This window comes from Malaclemys terrapin, chromosome 2 (assembly GCF_027887155.1).
Source record: "Malaclemys terrapin pileata isolate rMalTer1 chromosome 2, rMalTer1.hap1, whole genome shotgun sequence".
Classification (NCBI taxonomy): domain Eukaryota; kingdom Metazoa; phylum Chordata; order Testudines; family Emydidae; genus Malaclemys; species Malaclemys terrapin.
In genome coordinates, this window is record NC_071506.1 from 1065507 (window position 1) to 1083199 (window position 17693).

The following is a 17693-nucleotide window of genomic DNA, read 5'->3' on the forward strand; positions in this document are numbered from 1 at the left end:
TGGGGCACATGACTTATGAGGAGAGGCTGAGGGAACTGGGATTGTTTAGTCTCCAGAAGAGAAGAGTGAGGGGGGATTTGATAGCAGCTTTCAACTACCTGAAGGGGGGTTCCAAAGAGGATGGAGCTCAGCTGTTCTCAGTGGTGGCAGATGACAGAACAAGGAGCAATGGTCTCAAGTTGCAGTGAGGGAGGTTTAGGTTGGATATTTGGAAACACTATTTCACTAGGAGGGTGGTGAAGCACTGGAATGGGTCCCTAGGGAGATGGTGGAATCTCCTTCCTTAGAGGTTTTTAAGGTCAGGCTTGACAAAGCCCTGGCTGGGATGATTTAGTTGGGAATTGGTCCTGCTTTGAGCAGGGGGTTGGACTAGATGACCTCTTGAGGTCCCTTCCAACTCTGATATTCTGTGATTCTAACTCCGCCCAGGCCAGCTCTGCTGCCATATTAAACCCTAACCCAGCCCAGCCCCGCGTGCCTGAGCCAGCGGGCAGAGAGCTCAGCCTGGCAGGCCAGGAAGCAGCGTGGGATTGTGGGAGGAGCTCAGGCCCGCACCTTGATGGCGTCGATGTACTGCTTGGCATATCTCTGGCACTCGTCCACCTTCTCCCGGTTCCGGTCGCACTCCTCCAAGAGTTTCTGGGGAGAGACAACTCGTGAACACCGCAGCCCCTATTCCGGCGCGTCCTCGCCCCTCGGGTCCAGGCAGCCCCCGGGGGGCACAGCCACCCAGGCCGATGGGCAGGCAGAGAGAAAAGCAGCCAGTGGAACAGAATCCTGCCATTGGTGGCTTTCATTGCCCCGTGCCAGCAAGCCACCAGCTCCCCTGCCCCATGCGCCCCTGGGGGGCGTCCCCGCCGGGTGCCCTGTCACAGGCGACCCAGGGGGGGCATCCCCGCCGGGCGCCCTGTTGCTGGCGTTACCTTCTCCTGCAGGAGCTGCTCCCGCACACTCTTGCTGTCCGTGACGGGCACCGACTGGATCTGCTCCTGCCTCTGCTTGGCATCCTGGATCCACCGGATGAGCCACTCGTAGCTCTCGTGGTAGTAGCGCTGCTGACGGCCCAGCTGCTGCAGCTCGCGCTGCCGCAGGTCGATCTGGGTCAGCACGGCCTGCCAGCGCTCCAGGAGCTGCTGGATCCGCTCCCGGTACCGGTCCAGGTCCACGTCCCGCTCGCTGTGGCCTCTCACCATCCGCTCATTGACGTCCTTGGCCTTGTTCAGGTCTGACTGCAGGGTGCTGAAGAGGGGCTGGTGCCCTTCCACCTGCCCACGCAGCCTCTGTGGCACACAAGGGCCTGGTCAGCGATGGGCACCTCCCTGCCCCCCTGCCATCCCGCCCCCGGCTGGACACGATCGATGCTCCTGGCGAACGCAGCCCTTGCTGGAGCTTTGCCGGACCCAGGTCCTGGCCAGCTGCTGGGCACTGCTCCTCCCCCCCACCCCAGCCAGTGCCACCCCAGTGCCTGCATGTGCCCCCGTGCTCTCTCAGCTCTGGGGCGGGCCCGGCCCCCGTAAGAGGCAGATCTGGGCCTGGGGAACACCCGTGCTGCACCCAAAGGAACTGATCCTGTCTGGGCAAGTGGGGGGCCTCCCCGGCCATTACCTTCAGCTCCGCCTTGTTAGCCTCCAGTTCCTTGAGGTCGGAGGGCACGGCCTGCACCTCCTTCAGCTGCTCCTCGTAGCTCTGGACCAGCTCCTCTGCCCCCTGTGTGCTGCGGATCACCAGGTTGATGGTCTTCAGCCTGCGGGGGGAGCAGATTAGCTCGCAGGGCGCCCAGAGGGCAGGGAATGGAAGAGACCTGTGCGGGGGGCAGGAGGGCGACCCCCAGCCCGTCTCACCCCGTGTCCTGTGGTGAGCACTCCCAGAGCCAGCCAGCCCCTGGGGATGGGGGCCAGCCTGGGCTGGTGGCATCGCATTGTCCCACTAGCCTGTCCCTGACACTGGGCGGGGGGGGGGGCTGTGGGCAGCGAGGGGCAGCCGTGCCATGGTGGTGCTCTCCCCCCGTGGCGAAAGGGGCTGGCTCCTGCCTTGGAGAAGGAGGGTTGGAGCCTCCCGAATGGTCTCATTCTCCCTCTCCAAACGCGCCTGAGCATTCAGCCTCCACGCCCCCCGTGCCAGGGAGCTCTCCCAGCTAATCGCGAGAGGAAACACCTCCCTGGCACAGCGTTTAGACGTGCTGCAAGCAACGGGTCCCTGGGGCCCCTGCATGAGATGGGAAACACCCCAAGCCTCTTCCCCTGCCGGGGCCGCAGACCAGACGGGCAAACCCTCGCCCCTGCGCCAGGCCTGGGTGTGAGATGGTCAAACCCCAACCCTCCCCCTGGAACTGTGTGTGAGGTGGGCAAACCCCAACCCCCGCCCCTGAGTCATTATTCTGTGATGTTACGGACATGAACTGTGACCGTATAGAACATTGATGCAACCAAGGTCCTATAGTGGCACCAAATCTTGTACAAAGGAGGTTAAAGAGTAGCAGCCGTGTTAGTCTGTATCCGCAAAAAGAACAGGAGTACTTGTGGCTCAGAGTTGGTAAGACAACTGCCACCTGTTCATGCTCTCTGTATGTGTGTATATATATCTCCTCAATATATGTTCCATTCTATATGCATCCGAAGAAGTGGGCTGTAGTCCACGAAAGCTTATGCTCTAATAAATTTGTTAGTCTCTAAGGTGCCACAAATAGTCCTGTTCTTTTTAAAGGAGGTTATGGTTTGCTGGTTATGATTATGCTGTCTCTATGCAGGTATCATGTTTGTATTTAAAGCTATAAGTATTGGCTCTAGACTGTCTGTAGTTCAAACTTGTGCTGTGCTTCTGGGTGACACCCCAGACAATGTGGCGTCAGCTCTGCCTAGCCTGTTTGATGGCCCATTAAGGACCATCAGCTACAACTGACCCATTGAGAGAAGGCAGATACGCCTTGTGCCTCAGCAAGGCAGGGACATGCCTATGGACAGAACTCTGAGGCTTTCAAGCCATGAGCTGAGCAGCTTGTGTTTGGAACAAAGGAAGCACAAGCCACATGGCAAGAGACTATAAAAGGCAGCTGCATCTTCTCCATCTTGTCTTCAGTCCTGCCTCTGTCCTCTGGAGGGACTTTGCTACAAACAGAAGCTCTGAACAAAGGACTGAATAACCCATCCCAGCTGGGGATGTTCCAGAGACTTGATTTGAACCTGCAGTTTATTCCATCGCTGCTGCAAGCCTGAACCAAGAACTTTGCCATTACTGTATGTAATTGATTCCATTTAACCAATTCTAACTCTCATCTCTATCTTTTTCCTTTTATGAATAAACCTTTAGATTTTAGATTCTAAAGGATTGGCAACAGCGTGATTTGTGGGTAAGATCTGATTTGTATATTGACCTGGGTCTGGGGCTTGGTCCTTTGGGATCGGAAGAACCTTTTTTCTTTTACTGGGGTATTGGTTTTCATAACTATTCATCCCCGTAAGGAGCGGTGGCTGGTGGTGACATTGGGAAACCTTTATCAAGCATTCGTAAAACTACAATACCCACCTGGGGTAGTGAGGAAACAGACTGACAGAGCAAGACGGGTACCCAGAAATCACCTACTACAGGACAGGCCCAACAAGGACAACAACAGAACACCACTGGCCATCACATACAGCCCCCAGCTAAAACCTCTCCAGCGCATTATCCACGATCTACAACCTATCCTGGAAAATGATCCCTCACTCTCACAGACCTTGGGAGGCAGGCCAGTCCTCGCTTACAGACAACCCGCCAACCTGAAGCAAATACTCACCAGCAACTACACACCACACCACACCACAGAAACACCAACCCAGGAACCTATCCCTGTAGCAAACCTCGTTGCCTACTCTGTCCCCATATCTACTCTGGCGACACCATCAGAGGACCCAACCACATCAGCCACACCATCAAGGGCTCATTCACTTGCACATTCACTAATGTTATATATGCCATCATGTGCCAGCAATGCCCCTCTGCCATGTACATTGGCCAAACCGGACAGTCCCCCCGCAAAAGAATAAATGGACACAAATTGGACATCAGGAATGGTAACATACATAAGCCAGTAAGTGAACACTTCCATCTCCCTGGTCATTCTATTACAGATTTAAAAGTCACTATCATTGAACAAAAAAACTTCAGAAACAGACTTCAAAGAGAAACAGCAGAACTAAAATTCATTTGCAAATTCAACACCATTAATCTGGGCTTGAATAGGGACTGGGAGTGGCTGGCTCATTACAGAAGCAGCTTTTCCTCTCCTGGAATTGACACCTCCTCATCTATTATTGGGAGTGGACTACATCCACCCTGATTGAATTGGCCCTGTCAACACTGGTTCTCCACTTGCAAAGTAACTCCCTGCTCTCCATGTGTCAGTATATAATGCCTGCATCTGTAACTTTCACTCTTTGCATCTGAAGAAGTGAGGTTTTTACCCACAAAAGCTTATGCCCAAATAAATCTGTTAGTCTTTAAGGTGCCACCAGACTCCTTGTTGTTTTTGCAGATACAGACTAACACGGCTACCCCCTGATACTTGGGAAACTGGAGTGTCTAAGGGAATTACTTGTGTGACTTGTGGTTAGCCAGTGGGGTGAGACCAAAGTCCTCTCTGTCTGGCTGGTTTGGTGTGCAAAGGACCCCCAGCCTGGGGCTGTAACTACCCTGCTCTAAGCAATTTGTCCTGAATTGACACTCTCAGAAGTGTCCCACCAAAGGCTGCTTTGTTACACCTCCATCGCAGCCCCAGGCTCCCGGCTTGCCCAACGAGGGGTCTGGCTGGCCCCAGTCACTCATCGCCCATCTCTGCCTTTCTGAGCCAGGGTGCCCAGCGTCCTGCCCGCGTACAGAGCGGCTCTAGGATGTCCCCCAGCCCCACCTGGCTGTGCACTGAGCGGGGGCTGCCCTGGGCTGCCCAGGCCCCTCGCTGGAGCGGGTGCAGCGAGTGCAGGGCCCAGACTGGGAGAGGAGGTCAGAACCGCGCTGCCCGTTCTCCCAGCTCAGCTGGGACCCTTGGAGCTCCTCACAGCCCTCACCCACGTAACCGCCAGCACCCAGCACCCGGAGCAGCTTCTCTTCCAGACAGACAGCAAAGAAATGATGATTGGGGGGCACAGCGTAGACAGAGTCCCTGCCATCATAGAATCATAGAATATCAGGGCTGGAAGGGACCTCAAGAGGTCATCTAGTCCCACCCCCTGCTCAAAGCAGGACCAATTCCCAACTAAATCATCCCAGCCAGGGCTTTGTCAAGCCGGGCCTTAAAAACCTCCAAGGAAGGAGACTCCACCACCTCCCTAGGTAACGCATTCCAGTGCTTCACCATCCTCCTAGTGAAATAGTGTTTCCTAATATCCAACCTGGACCTCCCCCACTGCAACTTGAGACCATTGCTCCTTGTTCTGTCATCTGCCACCACTGAGAACAGCCGAGCTCCATCCTCTTTGGAACCCCCCTTCAGGTAGTTGAAAGCAGCTATCAAATCCCCCCTCGTTCTTCTCTTCTGCAGACTAAACAATCCCAGTTCCCTCAGCCTCTCCTCATAAGTCATGTGCTCCAGACAAACAGCATGGGGGGAGCCTGGAGGAAAATTGTCTGGGGGAGGGGGAGATGGGGGCTGCAAGGAGTCTCTGAAACAGAGGGGCTGGGGGGGAGGCTTGGGGCTGGAAGGAGCCCCTGGGGTCACAGTGAAGCTATTCAGCCCGGGCCCCACACTCACTTCTCCAGGTAGATGGTGGAGAGGCTGTACACCTGGTCCATCTTCTGGAGAGTGATCTCCAGCTCCGAGCGCAGGACGGGGGCCGAGCTCGAGTGCTCCGGCTGGGCCAGCACCTTCTCCGTCTTCGCGCTCACCTTCTCCAGGCTCTTCCGGATGCCCTCCAGCTCCACATGGATTTGCTGCAGGAATAGGGTGGGGCCGTTACTTCAGGCAACCCTACCTACTGCTCACTGGCGGGAGGCAGGCGACGCCCCAGGCTGGTGCCTGGCCTGGCACTAGCTGGGTTTCCCAAGACGCTCCCCAGAGCAGGCCAGTTCTGGGGCCAGGCCAGGCCATGCTGCGCCCCAACTCCAGGGACATGGCAGAGCGTCTCGCTATCACACAGGGGCCCTGTCACCAAGTGTGAAGGTTTTTTAATGGTTTTAGGAAGCCTGCAATGTGCCTCAGTTTCCCCACGCATGGCACTGGTCCCTGGGGAGGGAAGGGCTGTGTGAGAACGGCGCCCGGCTGGCTGGAGCTAAGTGGGTCACTGGAAAGGAGCTGGCTGAGGCCAAGACGACAATGGCAAATCCAATGAGCTGGCAACCGCCTGCCTTTTGGGAGGTGGGGGACCTGTGCCTACAGGACAGCCCCAGCGTAGGTAGCGTCCGCACAGCAGTTGTGCCCCGGCAGCGGCTCCGGTGTAGACGTACCCGGGGGGGACAGGAGGGGCTGAGCCCAGCCCGGCCCGTGGGCCTGAAGCAGGATGCGGCGGGATCCCTTCTGGAGTCAGCCTGGGCGGGGATAACTCTGGTCTTGCTGTGGGGATGGAGCACAGCAGGGGGCCAGTGCCCTGGGGTAGGTGGGTGCTGATGTCTGAGCAGGGAGCTGACTGGGCGCAGGATCCTCATGGGGGGGGGGGGGGGCATACCTGCTGCTTGCTGATTGGCTGGGCACCGGATCCTCACGGAGTGGGGCTGTAAGGGGGGGGCGTACTTGCTGCTTGCTGATTGGCTGAGCACCGGATCCTCACGGAGTGGGGCTGTAAGGGGGGGCATACCTGCTGCTCGCTGATGCGCTGGGCGCACTCCTTGACCGGGTCCTTGTCGAGGGGCGCTCGGATCTTGTGGACAGTGCGGGACTCGCAGCCCTCCAGCTGCAGCCGGATGTCCTTCAGCTGGGAGATGTAGCTCTTGCACATGGACTCGTCCTGCTCCCCTGCGCAGGGTCAGTGGCTTCATTAGTGACAGGTAGGGAGAGGTCTCTCGGGCATGGGCCTGTGGGCCCAGAGGGGTCGGGGGCACCCCACACAGGGGAGGGGCTGTAGGATGAGAGGTCTCCCGGGCATGGGCCTGTGGGCCCAGAGGGGTCGGGGGCACACCCCACACAGGGGAGGAGATGGGATGAGAGGTCTCCTGGGCATGGGCCTGTGGGCCCAGAGGGGTCGGGGGCACACCCCACACAGGGGAGGGGCCGTAGGATGAGAGGTCTCCCGGGCATGGGCCTGTGGGCCCAGAGGGGTCGGGGGCACCCCACACAGGGGAGGGGTTGGGACGAGAGGTCTCCTGGGAAGGGGTCTGCTAGGGGGAGGGGCATGTCACAGACACAGCCTGGGCGGGGGGTGGGGGAGAGACAGCCACAGCCCTATTGCAGACGTGGCCCCATGGGGTAATGGCCTTGTCTCAGGCGTGGTCCCCAGTGGGTGTATATGGAGGGGTGTCCTGGCTTTGCTGCAGGCCTGGTTGTAGTAGTAGGATTTTATGTTTGTATTTTATATAACTTAGAATGAAGGATAAAGGATAATTGTAATCCCTTTAGTAACCACATAACCCGTTCTAAAATGTAATCCTGTCCGAAATTCTCTGTACAATTGTTTGGGGTGAGTAAAGGCTGTGTGCATGGTTAAGGATGAGTGTGAAAGCCATCCCAAATGTCCAGATGGTCAAGAAGAAGTGAGAGACTTGGAGAGACAGCAGGAAACAATCAGAAAACATCCATTGTAGCTGATGCTAAACAAGTTAGCAGCATCGACATCCTCAGAGGTGAGGCAAACACCCCCGAAGGCGAGACAACAAAGAAGAGATAACAGCAGAAAACCCCAAGATTAACGCCACGTAAGGACTAAGGATCGCAGAACGACATTGCAAAATCCATAGACCAAAGTGGGAATTGACAAGTATAAAGCTGGGGTGTTTTGCCACAGAACTCTGGGTTCAGTCCTGCAAAGCCTCAGAGCATCGGATCGCGACCGGGAGTGTGTGTTTTCAACAAACGCGGCGTGTTGCCTTTTCCCCTGAAAGATCCCATGTGCTTCTTATAAGCATAACAGGGTCCCTGGTCGGGGAGCAGATATGGCCCCAGCTAGACGGGAGGGTCCAGACGGGCGGGCGCAGCCCCGGTTACCTTTCTCCAGGCTGTGCAGCAGGTGCTCGTATTTCTGGGTGCAGGCCCTGTACTCGCGCTCCATCTGCAGCCGGTCGTCCGGCAGGAAGCTCTGCGAGTCCTGGCTGTCGCGCATGAACTCCTGGAAATGGGTCTCCAGGCTGCGCAGCGTCTGCCGGTAATCCTCGGGCTGCAGCGTCCGGAACTGGGGGCCAAGCACACGGCCTCAGACGGCTGCTGGCCTCCCTTCGCCAGTGCCCCCACGCCCAGCAAGGACAGGGGAGAGAAATCCCCGAGCCAGCTTCCGCCCCAGGCCAGCAGTGGGTGACACCCTGTTCCCGCTCCCCCAGCGACAGGTGGGTGTTGGGGGGCCAGGGGACCCTTCCCCAGCCACGGGCTCTCTCTCAAGATTGAGCCTGAATTTCCCACCCTCCCAGCTCCTCCCTGGGATCTCCAGCCCCCCTCCGCGAACAGGGCCGGGGCCCCAACGCACCACGAGCAGGGACCAGGACTGGATCTGCTGGATGTCCCGGACCAGGTACTGCCAGGACAGGAGGCTCTTCATATCCACGTGCAGCTGGTGCCACAGCGTCACCACGTGCTGGTGGCTGACGTCCAGCCTGGGGAGAGCGAGAACCAGTGAGCTCAGCCTGTACGGCCGGGCGGAGGGCAGGGCTCCCTGGCACGGTCCAGCCCCCACCAGCCCCACTAGACCTGGGGGGACCCAGAGAGCTTCAGGGCAGAAAAGCTGCTGGCCCTGTGGCTGGCACGGGAATGGAGACAGTGCCCCTGACATGCACTGTCCCAGGCAATGGGAGAGGAGACCAGCCCAGGTGGGAGCAAAGGGAGGGGGCAGCAGAGGGGTCTAGAGAGGGGAGGGGAACAGAGAGACCCAGACAAAGGGGGGAAGGGGAAGGGGAGGGGGCAGCAGAGGAGCTTGGACAGGAATCAGGGGGATCCAGAGGAGGGGAAAGGGGAGCCAAGGGACCCCAGAGCAGATGGGCCCAGTTGGAGGAGGAGAAGAGGGGTCCCGACGGATGGGGGAGGGGAGCCGAGGCCCGGGTGGGGAGGGGTCCCGACGGATGGGGGAGGGGAGCCGAGGCCCGGGCGGGGAGGGGTCCCGACGGATGGGGGAGGGGACCTGACGGATGGGGGAGGGGAGCCGAGGCCCGGGCGGGGAGGGGTCCCGACGGATGAGGAGTGCCCCCCATCTCCCCTGTGGCCCCGCAGCGTCCCCGCTCGCACCTGCTGACGGCGTCCAGCGCCTCCCTGTTGGGCGGGGGCACGAGGAAGCAGACGGACGGCACGACGGACTCGTTCCCCGAGCCACTGAGCACCTTCCACTTGGAGGGCTGGGCGTTGCTCAGCAGGACGCACTCGTCTCCCTTGTGCACCGTGATCTGGGGAGCCGGGGGGCAGCGTCAGCCCCACACGCCAGTGCCCGTCCGGCCAGGCTGAGCACCGGCCCCCGCCCCCAACCCCCGGAGCCAGCGCCCTGCGCCAGGCTCACCCTCTGCACCCCTGTCTGTACTGCTGCCTTGCTGGGCCCCGCCCCGCCCCTGGGCCCCTGCTCCCAGGCTCCTGCCCCCGCCCCTCACACCTGCCCCCAGACCCCTGCCCCCGCCCCTGCCCCCAACCCCTGTAGCCAGCCCCCTGCGCCAGGCTCACCCTCTGCACCCCTGTCTGTACTGCTGCCTTGCTGGGCCCCACCCCCAGGCCTCCACCCCTCGTCCCTCACACCTGCCCCCAACCCCCGGACCCTCCGCCCCCAGGCTCCCACCCCTCACCCCCAGCCCAGGGACACCACCTCCAAACCTGCCCTCAACCCCAGGTCCCAACCCCCGCCCCTGCCACTCAGCCCCCAGGCTCCCGCCCCTCGCCCCCAGCCCCCTCTCACCTCCACCTGCTTGTAGTCACAGACGGCCTGCACTGGCAGCCGGCCCTTGAGCGGGGTGCCCGGGTTACGCGGCCTGAGCTGCACGATGGCTTTGGCCCGCTTGGCCAGCCCCGTCAGGTGCCCTTTGTACTCCGTGATCTGCTCCTTCTCCTCCTGCGGAGAGCGCAGGGTGGGGGCGCAGGGTGACGGGGGATAGAGGCAGTGCAGGGTGGGGGGGCAGGGTGAGGGGAGCAGGGTGACGGGGGGGCAGGGTGTGTGTGTGGGAGGCTCCCCTTGTTGAGAACCATTGGACGAGGCTCCCCTCCGGACGGTCTGTGCCGTGTGCAGGGCAGCGTGCGGCACTGGGGCCAGGCACGGGGGTTCCTGGGGGGGACGAGCCCCCCCCCCGGGCTCAGGCTCAGCGGACTCGCGGGAGCTCACGGGGCGAAGCGAGGGGCTGCAGGCCCACAGCTCCAGCCTGAAGGGGTGGTGAGGCCGGGCGCCTACCCCAAGGCAGAGCGAGACCCCTCGGGGGTCAGGCCCACTGGAGGGTTCGCCCTAGACACTGTTCCGAAGCTGGGGCCAGGCACCGCGCCTGTGGGTCCGGGAGGGAGGTGATGAGGGAGGTGGGGAAGGGTACTACGGAGGGGTGTCTCGTAGTGGGGGGGAGGGAAGGAAGGAGGCGGGGGGCTCTCCCGAGGGCCCTCCCCAGCAGGAAGGGAGACTCACGAGGGGTCCTGCTGCAGGGGGGTGGGACGGGAAATGGGGATTGACTCTCGTGAGAGCCCCCAGCAGCCGGGGGGGGGGGTGTCACTTACAAGGGCATCTTGTAGCAGGTCCTCGAGGCGTGTCACAGTGATGGTGCGGTCGCACGAGTATTTCTTCTTCATGCTCTCCTGAGTCTTTCTCAGGAACTCCTCGGCCTCCTTCACATCTGAGAAGAACTGCGGGAGGGGCGGGGGGGGTCAGTACCTGCCAGCCCCGCCAGGGGAGGGCTCCTGAGCCCAGGCCGTGCCCCCCGTCAGTGCAGAGAGCAGCGGGTATTTACCGATCTGCGCTGGACCCCACCCACGCCTGCCTGGGGCGGGGAGCAGGGACAGACGCCCAGGACAGATGCTATTCAATGCGCGACCCCTGCCTGCCAGTGGGGGCACCCCACCTCCCCGCCAGGCACCTCGCCTCCCTAGCCCCCCCCCCCACGCCAGCACCTCGCCTCCCTAGCCCCCCAGCACCCAGCCCCCCACCAGGCACCTCGCCTCCCTGGCCGCCCGCTCCCCCACCAGGCACCTCGCCTCCCTGGCCCCCCGCCCCCCCGCTCCAGGCACCTCGCCTCCCTGGCCCCCCAGCACTCTGCCCCCACGCCAGGTCCTCCGCCCTCCAGCAGGTGCCCACATCCCCCCTGGCACTCCCCCTCCCCCGAGGTCCCCCTCCCCCGGCCCTACCTGGAAGTAGGCCGTGTTCTCCTTCAGATGGGCCTCGATGCAGCAGCACAGCTGGAGCATCCAGCTCCACTGGGTCTGCAGCGCCGCCTGGAAGGCCTGGAACAGAACCAGCGTCACTGCGCTGAGCCCGCGGCCGCCCACAGGGCAGGGAGACGCACCCGGCGCTGAGCCCGCGGCTGCCCACAGGCACCCGCAGCCCTGGGCAGGGAGACGCACCCGGCACTGAGCCCGCGGCCGCCCACAGGCACCCGCAGCCCTGGGCAGGGAGACGCACCCGGCGCTGAGCCCACGGCCGCCCACAGGCACCCGCAGCCCTGGGCAGGGAGACGCACCCGGCGCTGAGCCCGCGGCCGCCCACAGGGCAGGGAGACGCACCCGGCGCTGAGCCCGCAGTCGCCCACAGGCACCCGCAGCCCTGGGCAGGGAGACGCACCCGGCACTGAGCCCGCGGCCGCCCACAGGCACCCGCAGCCCTGGGCAGGGAGACGCACCCGGCGCTGAGCCCGCGGTCGCCCACAGGCACCCGCAGCCCTGGGCAGGGAGACGCACCCGGCGCTGAGCCCGCGGCCGCCCACAGGGCAGGGAGACGCACCCGGCACTGAGCCCGCGGCCACCCACAGGCACCCGCAGCCCTGGGCAGGGAGACGCACCCGGCGCTGAGCCCGCGGCCACCCACAGGCACCCGCAGCCCTGGGCAGGGAGACGCACCCGGCGCTGAGCCCGCGGCCACCCACAGGCACCCGCAGCCCTGGGCAGGGAGACGCACCCGGCGCTGAGCCCGCGGCCGCCCACAGGCACCCGCAGCCCTGGACAGGGAGACTCACCCGGTGCTGAGCCCGCGGCCGCCCACAGGCACCCGCAGCCCTGGACAGGGAGACGCACCCGGTGCCCAGCGAGAACGGGCCCTGCCCCCGGCCTCACCTCCACCACCCCCCATGCCCAGCAAGAACGGCCCTGCCCCGGCCTCACCTCCACCGCCCGCCCGGTGCCCAGTGTGAACGGGCCCTGCCCCCGGCCTCACCTCCACCGCCTCACCTCCACCGCCCGCCCAGTGCCCAGCGAGAACGGCCCTGCCCCGGCCTCACCTCCACCGCTCGCCTGGTGCCCAGTGTGAACGGGCCCTGCCCCCGGCCTCACCTCCACCGCCCGCCTGGTGCCCAGTGTGAACGGGTCCTGCCCCCAGCCTCACCTCCACAGTCTGCCTGCCCGGGTGCTCCTCATGCAGCAGCCTGTCCCCTGTGCTCTGGATCTCCTTTATCTTACGCTCCCGCAGCTCCAGCTCCCGCATCAGCCCCTGGTGCGCAGCAGAGACAGGGGCAGCCGGTGAGCGCACCTCAGCCTGGTGCAGCCCTTGGCAGAGTGGCTGGAGCTGCGGCTGCATGCACAGGCCTGAGCTGTGTCCAGAATCCCCCCCGGGGACATGGGGCACCCACGCAGCGAGCTCAGGGCACAGCTGCAGCCCTGCAGTCAGAGCCGGGCCTGTCTGCCTCGGGCATCAGGAAAAGAGGCTGCAGGCGCTGGAGGGGGGATTAGGGGACACGGGGGGGATGGGGACTTGCTCCCTGGCAGGGCAGTGGATCCGGCTGGGGTCCTGCCTGCCCCAGAGGGCAGTAGCCCTGTCACTGGGACGCTCGCAGTGACCCTGGGCCGACCCACAAAGGACACCTGCAGCCCACGGCCCCCTGGACTAGTGTGACGTTATTGATATAATCTGGGACCATATAGATCACCAAGGTCCTGTAGTGGCACCAAATCTTGTATAAAGGGGGTCAAATGGGGTGTCTAAGACAAGGTTACGGTTTGCTGGTTATGATTATGCTGTCTATATGTGTGTATCAATTTTGTAGTTGAAGTTATGAATATTGGCTCTAGACTGTCTGTATTTCAAACTTATGCTATGCTTCTGGGAGACACCCCAGACAAACTCGTGTTAGCTCTGCCTAGCCTGCTTGATGGCCCATTAAGGACCATCAGCTATACAATGGACCCATTGAGGGAAGGCAGATACGCCTTGTGACTCAGCAAAGTATGCAGGGACTGGACCATGTGACTCCAGACTCCATTTTGCTGTAATTTTCCACAGTAAGAACAAAGAGGTGTTCTTACACCTGGAAAAGACTATAAAAGGCTGATGCCTCATCTCCATCTGGTCTTCACTCCTGCTTCTTACCTCTGGAGGGACTTTGCTACAAACAGAAGCTCTGAACAAAGGACTGAGGACCCATCCCAGCTGGGGATGTTCCAGAGACTTGATTTGAACCTGCAGTTTATTCTATCACTGCTACAAGCCTGAACCAAGAACGTTGCCATTACTGTATGTAATTGATTCCATTTAACCAATTCTAACTCTCATCTCTATCTTTTTGCTTTTATGAATAAACCTCTAGATTTTAGATTCTAAAGAATTGGCAGCAGCGTGATTTGTGTGTAAGATCTGATTTGTATATTGACCTGGGTCTGGGGCCTGATCCTTTGGGATCAAGAGAACCCTTTTTTCTTTTATTGGGGTAATGGTTTTCATAACCATTCATCCCCATAATGAGTGGCACTGGTGGTGATACTGGGAAACTGGAGTGTCTGAGGGAATTGCTTGTGTGACTTGCGGTTAGCCAGTGGGGTGAGACCAAAGTCCTCTTTGTCTGGCTGGTTTGGTTTGCCTTAGAGGTGGAAAAACCCCAGCCTTGGGCTATAACTGCCCTGTTTTAAGCGATTTGTCCTGAATTGGCACTCTCAGTTGGGTTCCCCCTGGCGCTGAGCACCCCCACGCCCAAGGCCACCCCTCCCCACAGCGTCCAGTCCTCCGGGAATGCCGAGCAGACCAGGCACAACTCTGCCGGCAGCAGGGAGCCAGCACCCGTGCAGGGCACACGCAGGCCTGGGACACAGGGTGCCCGGGAGGAGAGGGGGGCGGGAGTAAGTCCCGGGGGGCGGAGGGGGCAGCCCCGGGGAGGGCAGTACCGAGTAGTTGTCCTTCTTGGCCGTCATGTTGGGGTTGCGGTCGCTCCAGTCGTAGTTCACCTCCTCCTCCTCCTTCTCGCTCAGCCACATCAGCTCCCGGGTGGCGGCGCCCACGAAGGCCTGCAGGCTCTCCAGGTGCCGCAGCCGCGCCTTGGACACGTTCTGGGGGCACACACGGGCGTGTGGGGGGGGCGCGGGATAGCACCCCCCCTACTGCGTTGCTCCCCACAGGCCCCCTCCCCTCACACAACCCCCCCCGCCTCGCTGCTTCCCACAGGCCCCCCTCCCTCCACACAGCCCCCCCCCACTGCTCCCTGCAGGCCCCCATGCCCCCACACAGCCGCCCCGCCTCGCTGCTTCCCACAGGCCCCCCTCCCCCCACACAGCCCCCCGCCTCGCTGCTTCCCACAGGCCCCCTCCCCCCACACAGCCCCCCGCCTCGCTGCTTCCCACAGGCCCCCCTCCCACCACACAGCCCCCCGCCTCGCTGCTCCCCACAGGCCCCCTCCCCTCACACAGCCTCCCGCCTCGCTGCTTCCCACAGGCCCCCCTCCCACCACACAGCCCCCCGCCTCGCTGCTCCCCACAGGCCCCCTCCCCTCACACAGCCCCCCGCCTTGCTGCTCCCTGCAGGCCCCCATCCCCTGCCTGTCCCACCCTTGCTTCCTAGGAGCCTCCCCCCAGTCCCCGGCACCCTGCGCCGGGCCGGCTCTCACCAGCAGCTGGGCGTACTGCAGGTCCAGCTGGCCCAGGCAATCTCGGTAGGCGCTGCGCGGGCCGGGCGAGAGCTGGGCCTGTGGGAAGAGAGCAATGAGGGGTGAGCACCCAGCACAGAGCTGCTGACACCCACTGGCGCTCTGCAGGCCTGGTGCACGGGACGTGACACTACAAACCCCATCGCCAGCCCTGCGCAGCACGGGGCACTCTCCCCTCGCGGGCAGGCGGGCCCCTGGTCTCGCCTGCCCTGTGCCCCTGCAGCGGGCTGCAGCTGGCTGGGGGGCGTGAGCAACTGCCGGGGCCATGGTGTGAGCCCTCGTGAGGTGGGCTAGCACAGCGGGGCCGCTCCGGGCACTGTCCCTGCCAGGCACCCAGAGTTCCCGTGACTGGGGCAGACAGCAGGAGAGGCGGGCGCTCTCAGACTCCCTGGGGTGGGGTTGCTTTCAGGACCATGCGTTAACTCCACCGGCTGCCCCGTTCTGCCGCAAACAGCATGAGACTTGCTAGACCTGAGGGGGGATCAAAACCTCTCTGTGGGAAGAGGGGCCCCGGGCTGCCGCAAGACGTCTCCCCCTCTGCAGGTGGCTGGGAACCCCGGCGTCCTGGGGACATGCCCGCTCAGGGGCCCACGCTGCGCCCTGGGCAGCAAGCTGTGGGCAGCTCCTGTGTCCCCCCGAGAGGGGGCTGCGCTGCCTTGGCAGGCGTGGGACGCCACGAACACAGGCTGGGGGGGGGGGGGAGCGACCCCAGCATGTGGAGGGCAGTGTCTGAAAAGCCACGTCCCCCCCCCCCCCGGCTCGGGCCAGGCTGCCTGTCCCGCCCAGCCCCTCCCCCGCCCGCCTCACCTCGTCGGCTCGCGCCCGCTCGATCTTGGCCCGGAACTCGTCGATGGACTGGTGCAGGCCCCGGTGGCTGCCCAGCTGCGACTCCACCGTGGGCAGGTCCACGCCCCACTCGGCGCCGTTGAGCCGCCTCTGGTTCTCCTCCACCCAGGCCAGCAGGTCCTGCAGGTAGCGCAGCGTGACGTCGTCCAGCTCCTGCCGGGGCCGCTGGCCGAGGGGCACGGCCACCTGGGCCGGCTGCAGGGAGCCCGACTTCAGGCGCAGGTTGTACTCGGTGCGGATGGCGACCAGGCGCTCGTGCAGGCGGTACACCCTGCGGGCAGAGCAGAGGGGCACAGATGCTGCCAAACCAGGGGGAGACGGGGGCCAGGGCAGAGCAACTGTACTGAGTCCAGACACCTGAGCTAAGCTGAGTCCAGACACCTAATAACCCCCGGCGCTGCCCCGCGGGCTGAGAGTCACTCCAGATTGAGGAAACTGGGGGCGCTCTGTTCCCTTTGGGTTCCCCGTGGTGTTCACTCCGGGTGGACTCGCTGCAGGGAGCTCACAGCATGACCCAGGGGGGCTGAGGGCTCTGAGGGTCGGTCCCTGCAGGCCGTGAAGCCGAGGGACTGACCCCAGTGTCAGAGTGTGACCCTCTGGGGGCTGACTCACCGAAGGGGTTTTCCCATGGGCTGTGACAGAGCCGTGCGAGAGGACCGAGCCTGTGGATCTGTCACAGCCCCCCTGGGCAGGGGCGGGGTTCTGTCAGGGCCCCTCCCCCAAGGCAGGGGCGGGCCTGTGGTTGGGCCCCTCCCCTCAGGGAGGGGCGGGGTTCTGGCTGGCCTCCGCCCCTCAGGCAGGGGCGGGGCTCTGTCAGGGCCCCTCCCCTCAGGTAGGGGCGGGGCTGTGGCAGGGCCCCTCCCCCCAGGCAGGGGCGGGGTTCTGGCTGGGCCCCTCCCCCAAGGCAGGGGCGGGGTTCTGGCTGGGTCTGTTACCTGCGGTACATCTGCTCGCCCTGCGGATGGCGCCCGTCCTTCAGGGCCTGCACATCATTGAAGAGCAGGCGGATCATGGCGTCTGCCTTGTCCAGGTCCCGCTCGATCTCGGCCGCCTTCTGCGGCTGCTTCCCGGCGTTCAGCAGCCGGATGTCCTGCCGGAGGGAGGGGTGTTAAACCGGGGGGGCCAGCTGAGACCCCCCCCATTGCACCCGTCTCCCCATTGCATGCGCTGCCCGTCCCCTTGCCCCCACGCTCTATGCGCTGCCCTCCCGCAGAGTACCTAGGAGCTGCCCCATGCCCTCAGGAGTTGGCCAGCACAGCGGCAGGCCTGTCCCGGGGGTCCCGGGCGCCCCCCCACACCGGGCTTTGCTCTCACCGACTGCAGCAGGGTGTCGGCCTGGTTCAGCTGTTCCTCGCACACCCCCGACTCCATCTGCAGCTTGCTGACGATGCGCTGCAGCCGCTCCAGCCTGTGCAGGGTGGGGAGGGGAGCACGGTGAACAACGGCGCCCTGCCGCCACCCCCTGCGTGCACTCCCACCCACCCGTGCGCACCCCAGTTCCTGCCCTGCCCCCCACCCTGCCCCTGCCCCCCATGCGCACCCCAGCTCCTGCCCAGTCCCCCGCCCCCCCCTGCGCACCCCAGCTCCTGCCCAGCCCCCGCCTCCGTGCCCAGCCCCCCTGCCTCCCCTGTGTGCACCCCAGCCCCCCGCCCCCTGTGCACGCCCCAGACCCCCACCCCTCCTGTGTGCATCCAAGCCTAGCCCCCTGCCCAGGCCTCCACCCCCCGATGCGA

General features: G+C 63.1%; 1 protein-coding gene across 15 annotated transcripts in view; it reads right to left on the reverse strand.

Moving 5' to 3' along the window:
- The window catches only part of PLEC (plectin), a 124784-nt gene that overhangs the window by 16997 nt on the left and 90094 nt on the right, over positions 1 to 17693 (reverse strand). For all 15 annotated transcript variants that reach the window (XM_054018943.1, XM_054018942.1, XM_054018945.1 and 12 more), the window contains 17 exons: positions 17275 to 17368; positions 16896 to 17050; positions 15922 to 16231; positions 15076 to 15153; positions 14360 to 14521; positions 12591 to 12695; positions 11402 to 11497; positions 10778 to 10903; positions 9981 to 10133; positions 9329 to 9483; positions 8577 to 8703; positions 8105 to 8288; positions 6762 to 6919; positions 5723 to 5901; positions 1606 to 1744; positions 924 to 1280; positions 556 to 639 (listed from right to left, as the gene is read on the reverse strand). In XM_054018943.1, coding sequence (XP_053874918.1) covers positions 556 to 639; positions 924 to 1280; positions 1606 to 1744; positions 5723 to 5901; positions 6762 to 6919; positions 8105 to 8288; positions 8577 to 8703; positions 9329 to 9483; positions 9981 to 10133; positions 10778 to 10903; positions 11402 to 11497; positions 12591 to 12695; positions 14360 to 14521; positions 15076 to 15153; positions 15922 to 16231; positions 16896 to 17050; positions 17275 to 17368 — 2662 coding nt within the window. The remainder of the gene's footprint in view (positions 1 to 555; positions 640 to 923; positions 1281 to 1605; positions 1745 to 5722; positions 5902 to 6761; positions 6920 to 8104; positions 8289 to 8576; positions 8704 to 9328; positions 9484 to 9980; positions 10134 to 10777; positions 10904 to 11401; positions 11498 to 12590; positions 12696 to 14359; positions 14522 to 15075; positions 15154 to 15921; positions 16232 to 16895; positions 17051 to 17274; positions 17369 to 17693) is intronic.